The following is a 24,308-nucleotide window of genomic DNA, read 5'->3' on the forward strand; positions in this document are numbered from 1 at the left end:
AAGGACAGAAGAGCCTCCATAATCACGAGAATGCTGGTTTTCTAGTGGCTTCGATCACCTGCCCCCGCGTTGCTTCTCACGGCCGCATTCCAGGGATGCGGCGACGCTGGACTCGCGTGTGGCCCAGCCGCTGGGTCGCGCCGTCTCCCAGCCGAACTGCTGCCGGAACCCCGGCTCCTGTGCCCGGCGCCCGCCCGGCACCCGCCCGGGCCAGAAGTTAGGTTTTTTAATTCGCTAAAGGTTTAGGATTAATAGTTCGTGAAACTGTTTTACACATTTCAGGGTGACTCCAAAATTCTTCATCAATATTAGACTCATGCTCCTTATGAAAATGCAAGATAAATGCAGTTTTTCTACAAGATCATTATAAGCTTATGTATTTGCCTTATACATACTTTTGTAATTTCTACTGAGAGTAGAAATCATCAAATCTTACTCATCTTTGCATCTCTCACTAAGCATTATAGCCTAACACAGAGAGGTGCCCATTAAATGTCTGTTAACAAAACAACAGACATCAAAGGAAAGCTTTAGATCTGGAATAACTAAAAATATTCTGACATTATTTGGTATATGTTAAATAGTTCATAACAAATTTTATTATACTTTAAATAGTGCATAATAACATTTTAAAAATCCACGCAACAAGAATCTCTCATGATGAATTCCTAGAAATGATGCTGCAAGTTCAGAGGTCTGTAAATTGTGTAAAATGTAAGTGGTGAATATTTTTCGAACAAATGTATATTGTGAAATTCAAATATTATAAACTGTTTAATTTACAAAACAAATAAAATACAAAGAAGAAAGCAATCATGATTACTTCCTTAACTCAGCAATGGCAGCAATATTCTTAATCTTCATTACTACACACAAACACACACATGTAGTAATGTGTGTTGCTCATCCTATGTACAAGTGGAATACGAGATAAGGGATGTGGCCTACTTAAGGTGCTGTAAAGAGAAATGGGTCTGTTTCTTACTCTAGTGCTCTATCCAACAGATAGAAGAACAGAAGAACCCATTTATTCTTCTGAACACCTTTCCAAATTAGCCTCCAGAGAAATTAGTAGACATTATTTTTGTTGACATTCCCAATCTTCTTAAAACAATTAAAGAATGGGGGCAAGGAAATGAGCACATCAATGACATGCAAAAGAAAGGAGAGAGTTCTGTTGTTGAGGTCCTAGATAGTAACGATCACTCTGTTATTATCTAACTCTTCTTCCCCAGAAGTTATTGTCTTTGAATTTGCACAACAAAGTTTGCTGGCTGGATGACCTGTCTAACATTATAAAGAAGGCCCCCAAAGTCAAGATCCTGAACCTCTCCAAAAATGAGATGAGAAGAAAGGGCCAGATCAAATTTGGGTTGAGGGTAAACTGTAGTGCACATCAGGATGATAACAAGAAATAGGATCCCCAGCAGACACAGGCCAGCTCCTGGAAATGTCCTCACTGGCCAGACCACCCACTCCTGCTCTTCTTTTTCTCCTAGGAGCAGCTTGTGCAAGTACTTCAAGGATAGCAGAAATATAAAAACGCTCAAGTTTGTGATGGGGAAGACTGGGCAAAGTAAGGGGGTGTGATGGGAGCAATCACAGCGGCCTAGGGCCAGGTTGTGTCAGCACTCCCCACCCCCCGCAAATCCTTGCTTCTCCTCTCCTCTACAGACCTGCGGGGGCAGCTGCTGAAGCACACAAAACATGACATTGTGGACTCCCTCAGTGTGTTGTCCAAAACTCAGCATGACCTCAGCTCCTTCCTGGTGGACATGTGTTACCAGAAGGCAAGCACCTGCTTACTCCCTTGGACAGGCCCAGAGAGCCAGAGGTGGGTAGGAGGTTAAGGGGGATCCTGAGCACTGGAGCGCTTCCCTTTCAGAAATGGATGCTCTACTTTTCTGTCTATGGTGTGTTGAAAGAAGGTGAGTGTCTGTAGAGTCCCCTCCCCAAATCCCCCACTGCTCCTTCCCCCTGGCTGGGCTCCCTCTCAGAACTCTCCCAGCTTCTCTGACCCCTTTTGTTCCCTTCCTATTCACCCTGTGTTCTTCCGTTCCCACTCCACTCCCAAAGAATTACCTGTCTTATTGCTAAGTCATAAATTTAATAAAAGTTTAGAAATACTTTCTATATTGCCAAAAGAAAAAATATTAAAATCTGAAAAGCTGGAAGAACATATTTGCAAGAATATTGCAGACTTTGTGTTAATATCCCTGTGCTAAAGGACTTTTGCTTACCAGGAGAAAGTGTAACAAATATCAACAGTTAATTTCCCTGAAAAGCAAAATGATTCTATAATAAACATCTGCATCCAAATCACATTTGGTAAAGAAATAAGAATTAAAAGATGTCACAATATGTGAAAAAATCAGTTTGCAGAAAATTATGTGACTTCAAATTCTTAAAAGAATATGTATAGTATGTATACGTATGTTTGTTACTTACAAATATTTTAAGGTAGGTAAACATCTGCCTTGCATATCTAGAAAGTGTGTGCCAGACTGGTAAATAGATTACAGTGAATATCTTTAGGTCATCGTGAGGTGATCATATTGATAGAAGGTGCAGAATAACTTTATTTTCAAAATATACATTTTATAATGTTGAATATTTTACAATTAGGCAAACTTCAGGGACAGCAAGGAGCTGGTGATTCTGCAAATAAGTTTTCTCCTCTTCCATAAAGGAATACAATGTAATGCATTGGACAAAGACTGAATAGCTGAGCTCTCTGTTTGTAACAAGTACCTGGGTCTGAGGCCCTGATTGTAGCTAACCAATTCTGCAAGAGTATTTCCCTTGGAAACGGCTCCCTGGGAGTTAGGCTGGTAGCGAACTTAGGGGGCAGTAAGAAAAGTAAATTCTGTCTCCTCTAGCCCCCAGAGGTCTCCTCTCTATGCCTTTGAAGAAGGGACTTCCTGTAAGGACTCCATCTTGTCCACTAACAAAGTTGCTTGGGACTTGCTCTCACCTTCCTCAGCTGCCCTCCCCAAACTTCTGCAAACCCCGAGCTCTAGACTACACAGATTCCCCTTAAGAGAGCCCTGCGTGGACACTGGTGAAAGATCACTGCCTTAAGGACACACCATGGGTGAGTTGGTCAGCATGAAGCCTTGGCTTTAGGTCCCTACAGGGCAGGAGGGACTGAGCCCCCTCCCCACCTCCATTCCAACCCACATGACACCTAGCGGACTCTCCTTTAAATGGGAAGTAGCAAGAGCCCAGGCTGACTGTTTCCCACTCTCTTGAGGTCTTGGACCTAGTGGGTCCTGACATATCCATCCTGGCTCCACATGGAAAACTTCCCCTCCTGTGGTTATGGTAATGGCTGAGCCGAGATGTTCCCCTGGTTTAGGGAAAAGGTCTGAGTCTTGTGATCCTCTCTGGTCCAGGATTTGGGGAGTGAGGAGTGTCACCTGAGGTGAGGGATATTGGAAATTAACATTCTTGAGATTTATACTAGGGGTGGAGGAGGGGCAGGGAACCCACCAATACCCTCAAATTTTCAGCAGCCATTCAAAGTAGATTGTATTACCACTATAGCGTTTTTGAGGCTTGTTTTATAGGTCAGCATATAATCTGTTCTGAAATGTTGTATGTGCTGTCATATGCAGTGTTCTTTCTGTTAAGTAAATTTTGTTTGTTTGTTTTTTGAGATGGAGTCTCACTCTGTCGCCCAGGCTGGATTGCAGTGGCGCAATCTCGGCTCACTGCAAGCTCCGCCCCCCGGGTTCACGCCATTCTCCTGCCTCAGCCTCCCGAGTAGCTGGGACTACAGGCGCCCGCCACCATGCCCGGCAAATTTTTTTTTTTTGTATTTTTAGTAGAGACGGGGTTTCACCATGTTAGTCAGGATGGTCTCGATCTCCTGACCTCGTGATCCGCCCGCCTCGGCCTCCCAAAGTGCTGGGATTACAAGTGTGAGCCACCGCGCCCGGCCTCTGTTAAGTAAATTTTGTTAGTCGTGTTTTTTAAATCTTCTTCACCTAATGGATTTTGTGGCTCTTTTATTTGTCATTCAGTGAAGTATGTTTAAGTTTCCTACTGAGAATGTGGATTTGTCCATTTCTTCATTTACTTCCGTCAGTTTTTACTGTGCATTTTTTTCTCCATTTACTTCCATCAATTTATTGCCATGTATATTTTGGCTTTGTGCTAAAAAGTACATACAAATTTGTTTTATTAACATCTTTATGTTGAATTGAACCATTTGTCCTTACAAAATATCCCTTCTTCTAGTAATATTTTACTGAAAGTATATTTTTTCTCTTATGAATAGTTATACCAGCTTTCATTTGGTCAGTGTTTTAATGGTATATTTTTTGCCATTTTTTTTCCAAATGTCTTGTTTTGTTTTACATATGTTCCTATTAAGGAGCATTTGATTGAATTAATTTTTAATTGAGTCTTATGATCTCTGTTTTTATTTGAAATCTTCAGTACATTACATATAACATAATTCCACATATAATTTGGCTTAAATATAACATTTTTCTGTTTGCTTTACATCTATTTTCCTATTCTAATTTTCTCTTTTCCTTTGTAAAATTTAAAATTATTATTTTTAAATTATTAATTTTTGCCTTATTTGGATTGATAATGTGACATTCTTCTGTCATTTTTGTAGTCTACCTTTTGGATTACAACATCCATTCTTGCCTCTAATGTACATTAGTTCTTTTACATATCCTTGGACAACACAGGTACCTTCCAATATTTTAACTCTTTTAATGCCCCTCCCAATATATTGGTGTGCATTTTTAATTATATATATTTATATATTTAAATTAATTTTTAAAATTATTTTTAATTTTTATCTTAAGTTCTGGGCTACATGTGCAGGGTGTGCAGGTTTGTTACATAGTTAAATGTGTGCCATGGTGGTTTGCTGCACAGATCAACCCATCACCTAGGTAGTAAGCCCAGCATGCATTTGCTATTTTTCCCAATGCTCTGCCTCCCCCAACCCCACCTCTCCGACAGGCCCCAGTGTGTGTTGTTCCCCTCCCTCAACAAACTAATGCAGGAACAGAAAACCAAACACCGCATGTTGTCACTTATAAGTAAGAGCTGAACAATGAGAACACATATTTAAATTCTTTAAAGACATTATCACTGTATTATATAGTCAATATTCATTTAGATTTTCCTACGTATTTGCCAATGTAATTATTCCTCATTCCTTCTTGTATTTACTTGCCTCAATCTGGGACCATATTTCTTTGGCCTGAGGATGAATCTTTAGTTTTGAGTTGACTGGTGACAAATTTGCTTAGCTTTTGTTTGCATTAAAATGTCACAAGTAGGGCCGGGCACGGTGGCTCATGCTTGTAATCCCAGCACTTTGGGAGGCCAAGACAGGCGGATCACTTGAGGTCAGGAGTTGGAGACTAGCCTGGCCAATATGGTGAAACTTTGTCTCTACTAAAAATACAAAAATTAGCTGAGCGTGGTGGCACGTGCCTGTAATCCCAGCTACTCAGGAGGCTGAGGCAGGAGAATCACTTAAACCCAGAAGGCGGAGGTTGCAGTGAGCCAAGATCGTGCCATTTCATTCCAGCCTGGGCAACAAGAGCAAGACTCCAGCTCAACAACAACAACCACAACAACAACAAAAAAGTCACAAGTAGCCTGGAAAACATGGCAAAACCCTGTCTCGACAAACAAAAATTAGCCAGGCGTGGTGGTGCATGCCTGTAATCCCAGCTACTCTAGAGGCTAAGGTGGGATATTGCTTGAGCCCAGGAGGCGGAGGTTGCAGTGAGCCAACACCGTGTCACTGCACTCCAGCCTGGGCAGCGACAGAGTGAGACCTGTCTCAAAAAAAAAAAATCTTCACAAGTATGAAAAAAAATCACTTAAAGTGCTTTTTTCTATTTTCTCACTCCACAACAATCATCAGCACAGAAGACTTCTGTGACCAAATGTGAGGGGGAGTTTTCCCCACCAACAAGCAAGCAATCAGTTTTATAGTAAACACCTGCTGTGTGTCCTCTAATTTAATTTCGATAGTGTCAAAATTAAATTAGGTTACCTGGAGATAGCATCAGATCCCACAGGTTGGGGGCTCAGTCCCCAAGACTGGCCCCCTCCTTCAGACACCACCTGTCGGAAGTCTGGGACTCCAGAACTTCTGACTGATGGCCTTCAAGTTGGAGTTCCTACGACCCTCTTTTTGAATGTGATTAATTTGCTAGAATGGCTCACAGAACTCAGGGAAGCACTTACATTTACCAGCTTATTATAAAGAATATTGCAAATAATACAGACAAATAGATGTATGGGGCAAGGTACAGGGAAAGGATGTGGGGCTTCTATGCCCTCTCCAGGTGTGCCACCCTCCAGGAACTTTCATGTGTTCATCCATCCAGAAGCTCTCTGAACTCTGTCCTTTTGACTTTTTATGTAGGCTTTTTATGTATGCATGACTGATTAATCCATTGGACATTGGTGACTGACTTACCCTTCAGCCCCTTGAAAGTGTCAGCCGTTTAATACTGCCTTGCTCTTTCCAGTGACCATCTCCCATCCCGAAGCTACCTAGGGGCTGCCAGCCTAGCATACAAAAAGACTTCACTTTGGAGTTTATAAAAGTTTTAGGAGCTGTATGCCAGGAAACAGGGTTGAAGATCTAATATATGTTTTGCAATATCACAGATGTTTATTTAACTTCCATTTTTGTATCTTTCAAAAAATGGAAGTTAAATAAACACACAATTCTAGGCCTACAGCTATTATACTTTAGCACTCTGGGTATATAACATTACTTTCTTCAAGCTACATTATTTCTGTTTAAAAATTATATATCGATCCAGTCTTATTTTTGCTCATTTGAAGATACCCCATTGTTTTTGTTTTACTTTGAATATTTGCTTTTTTCTTTGGATTTCAACAGCTTTACTATGATGGACCTGGGTTTGGTTTTCCTCATGCCCCACTGTACTTGAAATATACATTGCTTCTTGCATCTGTGACTTGGTATCTTTTGTTACTTTTTGAAACTGCTCAAACATTGTACCTTGAAATACTGCTTTTGCACTACTCTCTTTTCTTTCTTCTAGAACTCCAATTAAACATGTTTGGTGTATTTACTGTATCTCCTTTAATTTTGCCCCATGTCTTTTGGTATTCTTCATCGTCTTGTGTCTTCATACTTCATTCTGGATATTTTCTTCAGATCCTTCTTTCCAAACCTCCTTGTTGTTCAAGGAGATGTAAAAGAACTAATATGCATTAGACTGTGATAAGGCAAGAATGTACATTGTAATCTGAAGGGTAAAGACCACAAAAGTATATCTGTTATATTATGCTGCTAATCACAAAGTTGTTCTTAATTACAGTTATTGCATTTATGAATTCTAGAAATTCTATTCATTTTAATATATTTTCTAATTCTTGGCTGAAATGCTTAATCTTTTATATTCTTGATAATAATGCCATTATCTGATTATCTGGATTTTATGTGTTTTTTATTGTCCTTTTTTTGTTTGTTTGTTTGCTTGGTTTTTAATCATGTCATTTTATCTTCTTCTAGATTTTTTTTTCAGAGAACTATATATAATAAATTTTAGATTTATTTATTTCAGTCTTAGGATGAAGTTGTCTTGCTCCAGGGAAGATTTTTTTCTGTCAACTTGATAGGTTGCAAGGAAAACCCCAAATCTCTTTAATCCCATTGATGATTGAGATGATTAATTTGGACTTCAGTCCCTTGGAGGGCTGGTCTATTTCCAGTTCACCCGTATTTACCTGACGTAGCTCTTAGAGGTTCCTATCTAAGCCTGAGTGGTTTGCCAAGGTCCCCTCTCCTTAACATACCCAACTTCAAATTTTATGCTCTTAGCTCTATGACTCTGGGAATTTGGCACAAATTCACAGCATTTTAGCATCGTACCTATATCCTTAGGCATCACCAACTGCTGCTAGAAAAAAATCAGCCCCAAGGATTGGGATTACATTCTGAGTTTCCTTTTTCCCCCTGGTATTTCCCCCATAACATCTTATTGTATCATTAGCTTTTTGATGCCTTTAAATAAACTTTTATTTTAAATTATTTTCCACACTTTTCTAGTTGTTCTCAGTTGGAAGTTTGGTGCAATGTAACTAGTGTCTCTTTGCTGGAAGAAAAACTCTAAATTTATTTTTTCAAATGCTGAGTTTGGTATAGTTCTTATTATCCTCATTATTATCTTCTTTACTATGTCTTCTCTCTAATGTTTGGAAGATAATGTCACAGGAATAGGAAAACACATGTAATATGCTTTCCATGAAGTTTTCCAGATGGACATATATGGCTAGCATGGATTCGGTATATCAGAAGTTTTTCTCATTTTATTGTATTGCCATTGCTCATCCTCATCTTATGCTTCCATCCTTGAGTTTATGAGATGAGTTCCATCCTTAAGTTATGCCTCTTGTCTATGAGACTGTCAGGTCTCTTTCAGCCTTCAACTACTCTCTGATATCTCAGCCACTTCCCTGATAATAAATTCTGGATCCTTCTCTTCTCACCATCCTCCTGACTAATTATGAATATATACATTGAGGGAATGTTTTTCAAAATATAAACTTTAAAAAGGGCAATTGTTTTATCAACATATACAAATTTTCAAAATGGTTGGTGAACTGGTGAGAATATAAGCTCATTCACTCACTCTTGATTAACATGCAAATAAGTATAAATGTATATTTTAAATGCCACTTCTAAAAATCTCTTAAATTTGAAAGCATTCATGTTTTGACCAAAGTAATCCACTTGTAGAATTATTGCAGGAAAAACTGTAAACAAATAATAGAATGTATATATAATCCTATTCTTTGCAGCATTGTTTATAGTAGCAAAAATTTGGAAAGATTTATTAAAATTTGAAATTTTATTAGTAGATTAAAGTTTGTGACAGACTTTTTTTTTTTTTTTTTTTTTTTTTGAGACGGAGTTTCGCTCTTGTTGCCCAAGCTGTGATCTTGGCTCACTGCAACCTCCGCCTCCTGGGTTCAAGCGATTCTCCTGCCTTAGCCTCCCGTGTAGCTGGGATTACAGCCATGCGCCACCACGCCAGTCTAATTTTGTATTTTTAGTAGAGACGGGGTTTCTCCGTGTTGGCCAGACTGCTCTTGAACTCCCGACCTCAGGTGATCCACCCACCTTGGCCTCCTAAAGTGCTGGGATTACAGGCGCGAGCTACCGTGCCCGACCTGTGACAAATTTTAACTATAATAATAATCTATTGTATAAATTATATTAAAGTCAGAAATTGTTATTTAGATATTTTAGAAAATATGAAAAAGGTAAATTTTGGACTAATCATATTTATTCTTTCCTGAGCTTCCAGCTCAGTGAGATTCAACCATCAGTTCTTGCTCTGGTAAACAGGTGACCTTAGCTTTAATTTCTACAGTGTCTTTAAAGGAAAGCATATTAATTTGATAGATAATAAAAATCAATTAAATATTATTTCTGAACATGCAATGATATAAAACGTTAACTGAAATAGTAGGTTACAGATATTTTTACAATATGATCGCAGTTTGAAAATATATCTGTGTATATATAACATATTCAGTAGCACACAAGCATACAGCAGCAAACATATTCACTTATCACCTCTCTGTTTCTCTCAGTCTCTCTGTCTTTCTCCCTGTCTCTCAAATTATTTGTTAAAGAAACTGGATCTTTTGTCATGCATTTGGTTCATTGCCTATCCACAATGATAAAGCCCTAAATTGCTGCTGAGGCCTGATCAGATTCAGGTTTAATGTTTGGCAAGAATATTTCATAGGTGGTACCCATAACAAAGTACATTATATCTGGCTGTTTCCCTTTTTGTGATTTTTACAAGGCATTAATGATCATTGTATAAATTCTTTATTTAATTAGAAGTTTTTGAATGATGATAGTCAAATTCTATCTTGCCTTCTTCATATATTAGCTGAATATTCCTATAAAAATAAAATTTCATCAACAATTTGGCTATCTTTATGTACAGCTTGCACAGGGAAGGCAGAATAAATATTTGATTCTTCCCTTTTATTTACAAATTTTTATAAATATAAGTTGGTTTCCTGTCATTCTACAAATGTCATCAATAAGGTTCTTCTTGGTTGTTGTTTTTGAGTATCATTATGAACTCACGGCTTTTTAACATATTGATGGGATTCAAACCCTTGTTATAAGATTTTTGAGCAGAGGAATGAGAAGATTTGACTTATGCTTCAAAAAAATCACTCTCCCTGCTATGACGAAAACGCATGGTGAGGGAGCAAGTGTAAAAGCAGAGGGACAAGTTGGAAGGCAATGTAATCCAGGAGATAGATGTTGGTGACCTTGCCAGGGTAGTAGCAATGGAGGGAATGAAAAGGGGCCAGACTCTGGATATATTTTAAAGGTAGAGTCAAGAGACTTTCCTGATGAGTTGGATGTGAAGTATGAGAAAAAGAGAGCACTCCAAGCTATCATCAAATTTTGGGGACTGAACATTTCTGGATCAAATGCTCTAACACATATTTAATTTCACTTCCACTGCCATACAGGGAAAGTCCCAAAGGTTATGACTAACAAGACTATCTTGACCCTAGGTCACATGGTGAAAGCAATGACTTTCCAGAGGAGTTCATCTGAGGCCTGGTCATAATAAGTATATTGTAAAGTGATCAGGAGTGAATAGAATGGTTACTCACAAGTATGTCCTGAGATAACATGGAGTAATTAATATATAATATGTATAAAATACAAACCTATGGATGGGCACGGTGGCTCATGTCTGTAATCGCAGCAATTTGGGAGACCGAGGCAGGCAAATTTCTTGAGCTCAGGAGTTCGAAACCAGCCTGGGCAACATGGTGAGACCCCATGTCTACCAAAAATTAAAAAAAAATAGCCTGGCATGGTGGTATGGTCCCAGCTACTTGGGAGGCTGAGATGGGAGGATTCAGTGGAGCCCAGGGGGTGGAGGTTGTAGTGAGCCAAGATCATGCCTCTGCATTCCAGCCTAGGTGACAGTGTCAGACCCTGTCTCAAAAAATATATATTTTATATAAATATATATTTTATATATTTATATATAAATATTTACATAATATATATATTTACATATTAATATATATTTATATATTTACATATTAATATATATTTACATATCAATATATATTTATATATTTACATATTAATATATATTTATGTATTTACATATTTATATATTTATATATAAATATTTACATATTAATATATTAAATTATATTAAAATATAATTATATATTATATAAATATGATATATTTATATATTTATATATAATATATTTATCTATTATATTTATATATATTAATATATCATATTTATATATGGCTAGCATGGATTCGGTATATCAGAAGTTTTTCTCATTTTATTGTATTGCCATTGCTCATCCTCATCTTATGCTTCCATCCTTGAGTTTATGAGATGAGTTCCATCCTTAAGTTATGCCTCTTGTTTATGAGACTGTCAGGTCTCTTTCAGCCTTCAACTACTCTCTGATATCTCAGCCACTCCCCTGATAATAAATTCTGGATTTTATAATTGTATAATTATATTATATTGTATATTATATTGTATAATTGTATATTATATAAATATATATTATATAAATATATATATTTTATATAAAATAAAATACAAACCTAGAGAACCTTAAATTTAGATGCTAAAAGGAAGCTGGCTTCAGATAGTCTAATTTCCTTAATCCCCACCTCCAAAACCTCTAGTATTACCATTGTTTCAGTTGAATGTGATAAAAATAAAATATCCTTTGTGAATATGCTTATGGGAAAGAGAATTGATACTATCTCGTAGATGTAAATTAAACTTCCAAATCTTGTCACATGGTGAATTGAACATGTTGGTGGGGAATACGGAGGGTGAACAAGGAAATTCCTAGGAGTAAATACAGTGTGAAATATAACTGAAACACTTTATAAGCATTCCTGAGTCCACAATTATTTGATAAAGTTGACTTGCCAGCAAAGAAAACCAATAGAAACAAAAAGAATATTACATAATGATAAAAGGATCAATCCACCAGGAAGACAGAATGATCCTACCTGTGTACACACCCCAAAAGCAGAGGCTCAAAATACGTAAAAGAAAAACTGATGGAGCTGAAATAGCCAAGTCCACAGTTGTCATTGGAGCCTTCAACATCCCACTCTTAGCAACTGATAGAATTACTATATAGAAAATCTACAAGGTTATAGAAGATCTGAATAGTATAATCAATACAGATCTACATGACATATATAGAACATTTTACCCAACAACAGCAGAGTACACTATTTTCCCACATATCTTATAACATTCATGATAGACCATGTTCACAGACATAGACCATGTCCTGGGCCATCAAAAAACCTCAATAAATTTAAAAGAATGAAAGTCATACAGAATATTCTCTCTGACCACAAAAAAATCTCTATGAACACTTGGAAATTGTAGTTGACACCTATCATTTCTGATCATTGTTCAGCTCCTTGTTATAGAAGAGTAGAGGTTAGAAGCGTTGCCTTCTCAGCTACAAGGCATTTCAGGCTTAGCAAAAAGAAAGCTCACTCTGTGTATTTCCAAAAGAGTATTGTTGAGGGCAAGGCTGGAGGCAGAGAGATAGTTCAGCAGGATGATGCATCAATCCATCCTGTCATGAAAGCTTGCACTAGAAAAGACTGTACAGCTTGCTAATTGTTAATAATATCAATTTGGTGGCTGATTGCATTTGGGAGGTGCGAGAGAGGTTGCCTATCAGGTTTTGGTGAGGTTGTTAGACTACAGTGGCATAAGAGAAGGCAACATTTGGATCCTTCCTGGGGTATGGTTGATGTCCAGTCTAATCCATGAACATTCACACTTCTGTTCTCTATAAATCCTGCTCCATTTTCCAAATGGTTCCACACAGTTACCTCCTCCTTTAAGATCTCTTCCCTAATTATGTCATCTGTGAGAAAAGGCTCTCCTATCTGGACAGGTAGAGGAGTTTGCTTTCTGGGGCTTGTGTGACTGCTCTATTAGGGCGGGTTGGCACTTTGCTTGCCTCACTATGGTGTTAAGCCAAGACATGGTACATGGTATATGACCACTGATGTGTCTTCAAACTTGTATTTTTGTTCCAAATTTCAGAACACAGTGATGGTAGCAGCTCTCCTCAAGGAGAAAATAAAGGTGGAGATTCTTCCCAGGGGAATTTTGGAAAGGAGAACCTTCATGATGAACATGATGGGTATGAGCTCCCACCTCCCCACCTTCAGAAGGAAGATGAAAATGTGGAGGTGGGGGATGTCCACGAGGACCCCCAAATAAGAAAGTAAGTGACCAGGCAGGCTGGTTTGCACATAGCAGCCCCTGGGACTTTGTAATTCTTTCACTCTCCGTAGTCTTTTTTTCCTCTCCTTGAAAAACTGAAGAATGCTAGAAGTGAAGTAATGGCTGAGAAATCCTAATTGCAGACCTGGTTTTCAGTGAGTTGAGGGTGTATGAAAAACTGTGTCACATTTCCATGCATTTCTATACATTTATAGACATATCTTTTTATCCATTTCCCTACAGCAACCCCTCTACCTTACAACCCGATAGTAGGAGTGTGAAATGCCATAGTGAATACCAAGATAGAATTCCTCCAGAGAGAGAAGTGGAGAAGAACACACAGAATGGAGACCCAGGGACCTGGTTCAAGGTCACAGTGAGTGTCCTGAGAAAATGCAAAAAATGTGCAGGAAAGGTGGGTCAGGGAGAGTTGTGTTAATCACACGTAGAAATACTAGATATTTTTCTGAGGACAGGGGAAGTTAACATCTAAGCACAGGTTCAGAAAAACAATGTAAAGGGAACAGGCTGACTGCAAGAGGACACAAGAGGTTGTCTAAATGCAAAGGTGGAAACTACTGCCAAGAAGATGTGGCAGCTCTCCACAAGATGCCTCATGGCTCAAGCTGAGTGTAGCGGTGTTGAGTTTCTGGAGTTCTTGTCAGAGGTGCAGGCTGGGTCTTCAATAGGTAGAATCTCCTAGCACCTTAAAAAAAAAGATCATTTAGAACATCTGAATTTTATTATCTGAGAGGTATATTTGGAATAGAGAGAAAGGACAACTAGGAAACCCATGTCTGGCACAAAAAAAAAACAGTTGAAATCATGTTAATGGTCCCTATCTTAGAAGTCTTTTAAAGCTCCATTAGAAGGTTAGAATAAAACACTTAGTTGGGTTATTTTCCAGACTTAATTCCATGTTGTCTCTCTTCTATCCTATCCCTTCTTTTCACCATTAGATTCCTTATGGGATAAAGTATGATAAGAGTTGGATAGTGAATTCAATCCAGAGCCATTGCAATGTCCCCTTCACTCCAGTCGCTGTAAGAGAAGATGGTGAAGCCAGATGAGTAGGCACAAGGGAGGGGGAGACGCCTGACTCAGCAGGGGCCACTGACCTCTGACATTATTGCTCTTGCCTTTACTCCCTGTAGTTCCACTACAACAAAAATCGGGCCCATTTCTTTATTCAGGATGCTAGTGCTGCCTATGCATTAAAGAAAGTCAACTGCAAGATTCAGGATGAGGAAAACCAAAAGGTATATGTCAACAACATTCCCTATATGTAGTCTCTGAGAAGGAGGACAGGCCAGGGGCTAGTCATTGTGTTTCTTGAGATTGAGGTCCTGGTGCTCACCTTGCCTCACCTTCTTGCAGGTATTTGTTTTTGTCAATCTTTCTACTAAACCCCAGTCTATCCAGAAAATGTTGAAACCAAAAGAGATGGCACAGCTAAAGGTAATACAGACTCAAGGCACCACTTCTTCCCCCACCCCTATATTTCCCTGTCACCACCACCACCACCACTAGAGCCTCAGAGCTGCTCTCTTCATCTCTGTCTCTGCAGCTGACCCTGAACAAACGATATGATGTCTCCCAGCAAGCTCTTGATCTACAAAGCCTCCGCTTTGACCCAGGTATGGCTGACAGCAGCAATTCTAGGGCAAGTAGGGGCAGAGCAGTCTGCCTGGGAGGGAGACTTATATGGATGGCAACTTTGGGAGGGGTTGATGCTGGTGCTGGTCCAGTCAGGCCCCTCACAGCCTTCTGATGCCCTTCTCTTGGCTTCCTGGAGACTTGGTGAAACATCATATTGATATAATCCTGAATCAAAGAAACTACATGGCTGCCACACTGAAGATCGTTGAAAGGAATTTCCCTGAGGTGAGGCCTTAGGCCCAGTGCTAGTACTTAATTAGAGGGGTGGAAGAGATGGGGTGAAAGACAGATTTGTCTCCAAGGCTAGAGATAGTATCCGTCACTCTAACTGTTCTTACCTGATAGCTATTATCTTTGAACTTGTGCGACAACAAACTGTACCAGCTGGATGGCCTGCCTGACATTATAGAGAAGGCTCCCAAAGTCAAGACCCTGAATCTCTCCAAAAATAAGGTGAGAAGGGGGAACCAGATCAACTTTGGATGGAGGGTGGATGGCAGTACACATCAGAATAATGGCAACAAGCAGGCAGAGGTACCTGTGGGTGACTGTGAGGACTGGGGGAATTCAGGACCCAGGGTCCCGGGTGTTTCTCTTTCCCTGGCCCTCCTTCTCCAGTTTCCTCCCCATCTTTCTTAGCTGAAGTCGGCTTGGGAGTTGGACAAGGTGAAAGGGCTGAAGCTCGAAGAGCTATGGCTAGAAGGGAACCCCTTGTGCAGCACCTTCTCAGACCAGTCCGCCTATGTAAGGTCAGTGGCAACCCCTGTCGCCCTTCCTGGGCACCTTTGCTGAGCTGTATCTGAAAGTGCCCTTCTGCAGGAAGGAGCAGCCTTAGTCCTCTGTGAGGACCACAGACCTCCCCTCCTACTCTCTCTCTCTCTCTCTCTCTATCTCTCTCTCTCTCTCTCTCTCTCCCTCTCCTCTCTCTGTGTCACTCACTCATCTGTGCTTAGAGGTCTCCTTTCCTTCCTCTGACATGGTCCCTTTTTCACCTGCTCTGGGGTGTGTTTCCCACCTGTCTCCACCAAGCCTCCTCCAGCGTGCCCTCTGTGAGTGTGCTCCAGGAAGTGGGGCTCCCCCATCTCCCCAGGACCAGCAGTATTCAGATGCTGGTGCCCTGGACCGAGAAGAGTCCTTTAGTCCGGGGCCTCATGCTCAGACAGGCCTTCCTGCCTCCATGCTGAGATGGGGCTTCCCTCCCCTGTCCCGAGAGGGGTTCTCCTTCTCTTGCTCCAAAAAGGTCCCCCCACCTGTCCTGGGCTGGCATGGGGGCTTCCCTGCCCCATACTGAGGGCTGGGGCCCTGGGTGGCTGCTGTCATGCCATCTCTTCCTCTGGCCCAATGCCAGGAGCTGGGCCCTCCTTGGGGAGAAACCTGGGTTTCCTGAGTCAAGGGGCCAGAAGAGGGCCACGTTCCTGAGGCAGGAGTGGAAGGCAGAGGGCAGAGGAGGTTGAGGAGACAGAAGGACAGGCCTCTCAGGGCACTGCCCCACCTTCCCTCCACACCTCACATCGTCCTGCCTGGGCCCTCAGAGGAGCCCTGGGTAGCCCGAGATGGGTAGCATTCCTCGGTCAAGGCGTCAGCAGAGGGGCACAGGAGTCAGGGACCATCAGAAGAGAATGCAGTGGTCTGGAGAGGGGGTCCCCAGACTCTGAACCCCATGCTGAGCTGGGGCCTGACCTGGGAGAAGGTCTTCCTGGGAGAAGGTCTCCTGTCCCCCTGAAAATATCCTGTCCCCGTGGCTGCTGTTTCCCATGCCCAGCTCAGACTGGGCTCACACAGGTGAGAAAGGCTCCAGCTGCATCCAGTGGGCCCCAGCCCAACAGGCGCATGTTTTCCTTTCCTGCCTCAGTCCCCAGGGCCAGCCAGGGGCGATGAGGGAAAGGGCTGCAGCAGGGGAGCCCTTTTCTCCTCTATACCTCCCTGAACTCCACCTCCACAGTAGAGCATCTTTCCCTTCCCTTTGCTTTGCATCCTGTTTCTCCCTTGCCTCTCCTCTCCTATGTCTCACCCGTCTCTCCCTTCCCTACCTTCACCCCATTTCTGTTGTCATCCCCCTGCCTTCCTCTTCCTGCCTCCTGAGCCCAGCCTCACTCACCTACCTATCCCAGCATCCTCGGCATCCCTAAGACCTGACCTGGTCTTGGCCAGGGCCAGGCCAGGCAGATTGATGGACAGCCAGTGGGGTAGCAGAGCCCTGGGCTCCCACTCCATTTCCTGCTCCCTGCGGAGCCTTCCGTGGGGATTTGGACAAAGGGGAGGGAGGGAGGGGGAAGAAACCCTGGAGATCCCAATGCTGCTTCTTGTGGCACTGGAGAAGAGAGTCAGGGCAGTCTAGGTGGAAGCTAACCAGGAGGAAGGAGAGGGAGGAGAGTGAGCGGGGAGAGGGAGGAGAGTGAGGGGGGGAGGGAGGGAGAGGGGGAGGGAGAGGGAGAGAGGCTGTGCAACCCTGAATTGTCAATCACTTCATTCTATTTTTTGTTATGGACAGTACCATCCGGGAATATTTCCCCAAGTTGTTACGCCTAGTAAGTATTTACTGTCATCATTGTCTCCTCTTACTCAAGTATATGACCTCCATGCCTGCCCTCAAGTCCTTTGGCTCTTGCCTAGATTACGTGTTTGTATCCAACCCTCATCCATTTTAGAGGCATAGATTCCTGAAAAAGACAAGAATATTCTCCCTGGAATAAAATGTCCATAAACACACACACGCACTCACACTCACTAATTCACACAAAAGTTGCATCTAATAATAGATGCTTCCAAGACCCACTGTTGAGACTCCATCTGTTGTCTTGCTGATAGAATTTTGAGGGGGCCATTTCACGCCTCACCTCTGACCCTTTTTCTCTCCGGGCCTGTTCATCTCCTTGCTCATCCAGCTCTACCTCCCTGGTATGCACTGCTGACTGCCTCTTTCCTTTTTCAGGATGGCCAGGAGTTAGCACCTCCAATTATAATTGGCATTGAAGCCCCTGAGATAATAAAACCTTGTAAGGTAAGGAGGGACCAGATTTGAGATATCGTAAGGGACGTTTTTTAAACCACATAGTTTCAAGACGTCTTTTGATTCCAGGAAAGCTATAAAGGATCTGAGACCATAAAGAGTCTGGTACTTCAGTTCCTGCTTCAGTAAGTACCCCAGAATCCTGAGGCAGTGGAAGGCTGAGACAAGACAGGCCACCCAAGCAAATGTCTATTCATGGATTTAAGAAGTCTTCAAGTCTTCTTTGGGGCCCAGGCCACAGAGATAGCCTATCCCCACTGCTCTTTCACAGGTATTACTTGATCTATGACTCTGAAGATAGAAAGGGTCTCCTCAGTGTTTACCATGACAAGGCCTGCTTCTCCCTGACCATTACCCTCAACCCTGAGGACCCAGAACCGTGAGTATCACAGCTTTGACTCTGGTCTGGGGCCATGTGGCTCCCCAGCAAAGGCCAGTTCCTGGAAATGTCTGCACTAGCTGGAACACCCACTCCTGTTCCTCTTCTTCTCCTAGGAGCAGCTTGGAAAAATACTTCAAGGATAGCAGGAACATAAAGAATATCAAGGACCCTCGTGAGTGTGTGATGGGTGAAGATCAGCATGGGAAATGGGGTGGAGAGTCAATAATAGGGAATAGGGTACAGGGTACATGGTGTGGCAGCCCTCAATGCTTCTCTTTCTCACACAGGCCTGAGGATTCAGCTGCTGAAGCACACTAAACGTGAGATTGTGGACTCCCTCAGTGTATTGCCCAGAACTCAGCATGACCTCAACTCCTATGTGGTAGACTTGTGCATCCAGACGGTGAGCACCTGCTTCCTCCCTCAGTCAAGCCCAGAGAGCTGAAGTAGGTAGGAAGTAGGTAGGTGGGTAGGAGGATCATGAAGGCTCTAGTTTTTTCTTCTTCCCTTTCAGGAAAGGATGCTCTTCTTTTCTGTCAATGGAGTATTTAAGGAAGGTGAGTGTCTATAGATTCTTCTCTCCAGATCACTCATTACTCCCTTCCCCAGGCTGGGTTTACTCCAAGAACTCTCTCAGCTTCCCAAGTTGCTCCTCTCCCCTTCCCTTGCATTCTTCCTCTCCATTTGTGTTCTTCCTCTCCTGGCAACTTTCTGTTATCTTTGTGTTCTTTCCTTTTTGTTCCCTTCCCTTTGTGTTCTTCCTCTCCCCCAATTTTGTTCCCAAACATCATTACTTCCTGACCTACATCCATGCCTGTCTGCACCTGCACCACTCAGGCGTTAGGGACACAGCCTGTAGAATTTGATGGCTCACATCCCAGGTTGTTACTTTGCGAACTTGGGACATTGTCCTATTACCTAACCCCTCAGTTTCCTCATTTGCAAAATGGGGTTGGTAAGCTCATCTCTTGGGTGACTGTAAAATGAATCAAGTGAACTCATGTTTGTCAAGAGACCTGACACGTTAGGGGGTTCTATCCCTGGGTGCCACTTGTTCCTATTTTTGCCCTCTCAGTCCCTGAAACCCCCTCCTGACTCTCACTGAAAAGTTGTCCCAGCCTGGCTCCCTTCAGGGAGCCAAAAGATTATCTCCCTGACTGAAGAACCCTGTATGAATGTGTAAAGCATGTGCAGCTGTAAGGAGGTATCATTGTTTGTTGTTTTTAAAGTGGAAAGAGAGTCTCCAGGTTCTGTTCTTGCCTTCACCCGAACCTTCATCTTGACTTCTGTCAGCAATTCCAAGTAAGTGCTGTGTTGTGGGTGGGAGCACCCATCCTGTCCTGGAGCCAATGGTGTGGTAATGTGGTGGTGCAGTCCTCGGGATGTTCTCAGTATCATGGAAAGCCAACTGGTAGATCCAAGGAGAGGTCTAAATTATGAGAATACCAGATTCTCTTTTTGGCCACAATACTTACTAATTAGCTGTGTATCTTTTTGTACAGTTGTAAGATTCCTCTGTGAAATAGTCCTTTTCTGAAAATGGAATGTCTACTTCTTTTGTAAAGTGTAAATGCATTGGGGTTAAATCTACAAATCTAAGGAAACTGGTAGACAATCTCTCCAAAGGTGGACTCTGCAGCAGGGGTAAAGCCTACCAGCCAAGGAATCCGAAAGGTGGGCAGAGTAGGGGCTTGGAAGGAATCTGGTTCCTCAGTGGCAGTGGAAGCAGGATCATTGTTGAAAGTGTGGGGTTGTCCATTTTTCCAGTTGTCTGAGAGCTTATCTTTCCTTCAGTCTGTATATTGTGAATGACAAGCTGATTGTGAGGAATGCCAGTACGAAGGAGACCCAGAGTGCCTTCTCCATCCCAGTGCCTGCACCCTCCTCCAGCTCCTTGCCTACCCTCTCCCAGGAGCAGCAGGAAATGGAGACTGTCTCCACCCAGTCTGGGATGAAACTTGAGCAGTCTCAGAAGTGAGTGCTGGGAGTCTTTCAGGATAGATTTGAGCTGGGAAGAGTGGGAAGTGAAAAATGGAAACTTTCACTTAATTTGTAAAAATAACTATTTAGATGTGGTGCTTCCAAAAATGAGTGGCCTCATAAAGTATATATATTAATTGATTGTGATAAAGAAATTAATTTTTAAATAATATAGCGTTCAGACCACATGACATGATCTTGTATATATAAAATCCTATGGAAACCACTTAAAAACACATTAAAATTAATAAACAAGTTCTGCCTTGTTTCAGGATACAAAATCAATATACAAAAACCAATTGTATTACTATATACCTGTAATGAACAATAAGAAAATAAAATTAAGAAAACAATTCCATGTACAAAAGCACAAAAATAACACAGGAACAAATTTAATGACAAAGAAAAATCCAAAACATTTACTTTGAAATCTGCAGTACATTATAGAAATAAATTAAGGAAGACCTAAATAAATGGAATGACATCCCATGTCCCTGGATTGGAAGACTTAATATTGTTAAAATGGCAATACTCCCCAAATTTATATATAGATTCAATACAAATGCAATCCATATCAAAATCCCAGCTGGCTTCTTTGTAGAAATTAAGAGGTTAACCCTAACATTTAAATGAAAATACAATGAATGCAGAATAAAAAATAATTTTGAAAAAGAACAAAGTTGGAGGACCCACTACAAAGTTACTGCAGTCTTACTACAAAGCTACAGTAATCAATCCATACTGAGTGATACAGACCTAAGAATAGACATATAGATCAATGTAATAAAATGAGAGTCCAAAATAAACCAAAATCCTTACCTTTATGGTCAAGAGCTTTTCTACCAGAGCGCCAAGAAAAAAAGCCAATGGGTAAAGAAAGAATAGCCTTTTCAACAACTGGCGCAGGCACAACTGGATATCCACTCACAAACAATGAATTTGTACCCCATCATATGCGATATACAATAATAAAATAGCCCAAGGCCTAAAAGTTAGAGCTAAAACTATAAAAATCTTAGAAGGAAACAAAAGAGTGAATCTTTGTGACCTTGAATTAGACAGTGGTTTCTGACATATAACAAAACACACATACACACACAAAATTAGATAAAGTGGATTTCTTCACAATTTAAAACTTGTTTTGCATCAAAAGGCACTATCAATGAAGTGAAAAGACAACCCAAGAATCAGAGAAAATATGTGCATTATTATACATCTGATAAGGGACTTCTATTCAGAATATATAAAGAACTCTTGGAACTCAACCATAAAAATGAAAATAACCCAATTAAAATCTAAACCACACTGAGGTATCACTTCACACACAGCAGGATGGCTACCATTTTTTGAGGTCGAAATAACAAGTGTTGATAGGAGGAAAGCAATAGGGAGAGCTGTGTTAAAAGATATAAAATTACAGCTACATAGGAAGAATAAGTTCTAGTGTTTTACAGCATTGTAGGATGATGATAGCTAACAATAATATGTAGTTTCAAATAGCTAGAAGGAGGATATTAAATGTTCCCAACACAAAGATAAATATTTAAGATGATGGATATGCTAGTTACATTCATCTGCTCACTGTACATTGCATGTATCAAAACATCATTATGTACCCCATAAATATGTACAATTATTATGTCAATTAAAAAATAATTTTTTAAATGTTGACAAAGCTATGGATAAATTGGAACCCTCATACATTGCTGGTAAGAATGGAAAATGATGCAGCTACTGTGGAAAATAGTTTGGCAGTTCTTCAAAATGGTAAATATGGAATTACTATATGACACAGCAATTACACAAAGAGTGATGAAAACTTATGTTCACACAAAAACTTGAAAATGAGTGTTTATTGCAGCATTATTCGTAATAGTCAAAAAGTGGAAACAATCCAAATATTCATCCATTTATGAAGATAAATCAAATGTGATATATCTATATAATGAAATATTACTTGGCAATAAAATAGAATGAAGTTGTGATACATGCTATAACATGGATGACCCTTGAAAATATTATGCTAAGTGAAAAAAGCCAATCACAAAAGACTACATATTATATGAGTTCGTTTATATAAAATGCCCCAAATAGGCAAATCCATAGAGACAGATAACAGATTAATGGTAACTAGGGTCTGGGCAAAAAGGGGAATGAGGAGTGACTGCTAACAGGTAAGGAGTATTTTTTTAAGGTGGTGGAAATGTTTTGGGTAGATAAAATTGTAATGGTTGCACAATCTTATAAATATACCAGAAAAATCACTGAATTGTACACTTTAAAGTGGTGAATCCTGTCTTACACCACAATTTTAAAATTAGTGGATAATTTTTAGTTTTGAATTTCTATTTGTTATTTCTTGAACATCTTTTTTTGTCAATATATATTAAGCCCTTGTTCATTTGAACAACCCTATTTTTCTACTTTGTATTCTAGTGGGCATGAATGTCAGCAATAGGCATTTTGGTTTTCCCTAGGCCTTTATTCATCGTTACAATAGTGCTCATATTGGTACATGGGTCCCAGCAAAAAGTAGCATAGATTAAGGGGTGGCATTGCATAGTCAGCGTGTTGGAGATCATCTGTTCTTCTCTCGCCCCAGGTGCCTTCAAGACAGTGAGTAGAACTACACCAAAGCTGACCAGGTTTTCACTATGCTCCAGGTGAGATCTGGGAATCAAGTGGGTAAAATGTGGATGTTTCCTGTCTTTCAGAAAGGCCAGAAAATTGTAGGCCAGGTGGTCTGGGTATGGAACCCAGGGCATTTGGCTCTTTGGACGTCCCAACTCCTTTTCTTTACTTCCTCTAGACCAAGAGCAAGATCTCAGTGGACGCCTTCAAGCAAATCCCCTAAAAGGAGCCCTTCGATGTCTTCTTTGTCTTCATTCACATCCTCTGTTTCCTCTTTTTACCAGCCTAAGGCCATGCCCAGGACTAGGGTTGGTAGCCTGGCTCACCAGAAAGCCAAAGTTAACTTGCAGGCCGGGTAACAAAACCACTCTAAGAACCAGTTGTTCTGTGTATTCACCCCACTCATGATCACCATTTATTTTCATAATAAAGAGTGATGTTACACGTTGTACATTGTATGTCCTGGATTGCTCTTCCCCTGCCTCAACCATGAGCCAGCAGGGCCAGGACTGAAAGACCCTGCATCCCTGTTCATCCCTGGCTGGCTATAGGAGATACATTGATTGAGCTTGCATTCACAGGTAATTTGTCAATAAATCCTGATGAGAAAGGGCACATGCTCCTTCCAGAGATTGGCCTTGGCCTTAAGAGACAGTGGGACTCTGTCAGATGCTCAACCTGGAGCCCAACAGAAGTGGGCATGTTACCTGGCACAACAGGGGCTTCCATCCACCATCCCAATCCCTCCCTTTCCCAAAGGTGCACTTTGCGAGGGGGAGTCTCAGGTTAGCATCTGCAGGGGTGAGGAGACTCAGCCCATCTGCCCAGCTCATTCCTCAGAGAGCTGACACCGGGTGCTCCACGTCCATGTTCTTGAATGGGTTCAGCCATTTATTTTCACTTCTAAGCAAACAACAGCAGCACAGAATCTCAGATTATGGTCATTTCGGTAGGAACTTTCTCAACAACTGGCATTTAGCAGTTCCTAATTGTAGGCAAGAGTTGAATGGGACATTTGCACAATTTATTTTCCACACTTTTGTAATGCTTGCATGTTAGACAATCAGCAGGCACACTTTTTGAAATTAAAATAATAGTGGTACAACGTTTTCAAGTCACAATCCTATAAATGATTACATAGGAGAGGTACCACCAGTTTACAAATTATGCCTCCACTTTCGTGTTTGGCATGTGTTATTTCCTACCAGTTGCCACTTTCCTACCACTTGCCACTTTTCAATTCTTTATGTACATGTACATTCGGGAGCCATATGTTGGAGTGTTAATGTCTTAAAACTAGGAACTAAGGGGATAGTTGCAA

The 24,308-nt window shown here is 41.0% G+C and overlaps 2 protein-coding genes across 2 annotated transcripts in view; one reads left to right on the forward strand and one right to left on the reverse strand.

Moving 5' to 3' along the window:
- TMSB15A (thymosin beta 15a) overlaps positions 1-24,308 on the reverse strand; it is a 78,950-nt gene that overhangs the window by 34,864 nt on the left and 19,778 nt on the right. The gene's annotated exons all lie outside the window — the stretch shown is intronic.
- LOC100599996 (nuclear RNA export factor 2-like) lies at positions 96-23,409 on the forward strand. The gene is given in 23 exon segments (XM_030806512.1): positions 96-216; positions 1,675-1,790; positions 1,886-1,928; positions 13,143-13,326; positions 13,569-13,701; positions 14,285-14,368; positions 14,480-14,584; positions 14,703-14,783; positions 14,893-14,962; positions 15,121-15,209; positions 15,330-15,437; positions 15,624-15,733; positions 17,476-17,512; positions 17,917-17,985; positions 18,064-18,119; positions 18,266-18,373; positions 18,490-18,548; positions 18,664-18,779; positions 18,891-18,933; positions 19,606-19,678; positions 20,171-20,350; positions 22,959-23,019; positions 23,166-23,409. Coding segments are annotated over 23 exon segments (2,091 nt in total). The 3' UTR covers positions 23,211-23,409.

This window comes from Nomascus leucogenys, chromosome X (assembly GCF_006542625.1).
Source record: "Nomascus leucogenys isolate Asia chromosome X, Asia_NLE_v1, whole genome shotgun sequence".
Taxonomy (NCBI): domain Eukaryota; kingdom Metazoa; phylum Chordata; class Mammalia; order Primates; family Hylobatidae; genus Nomascus; species Nomascus leucogenys.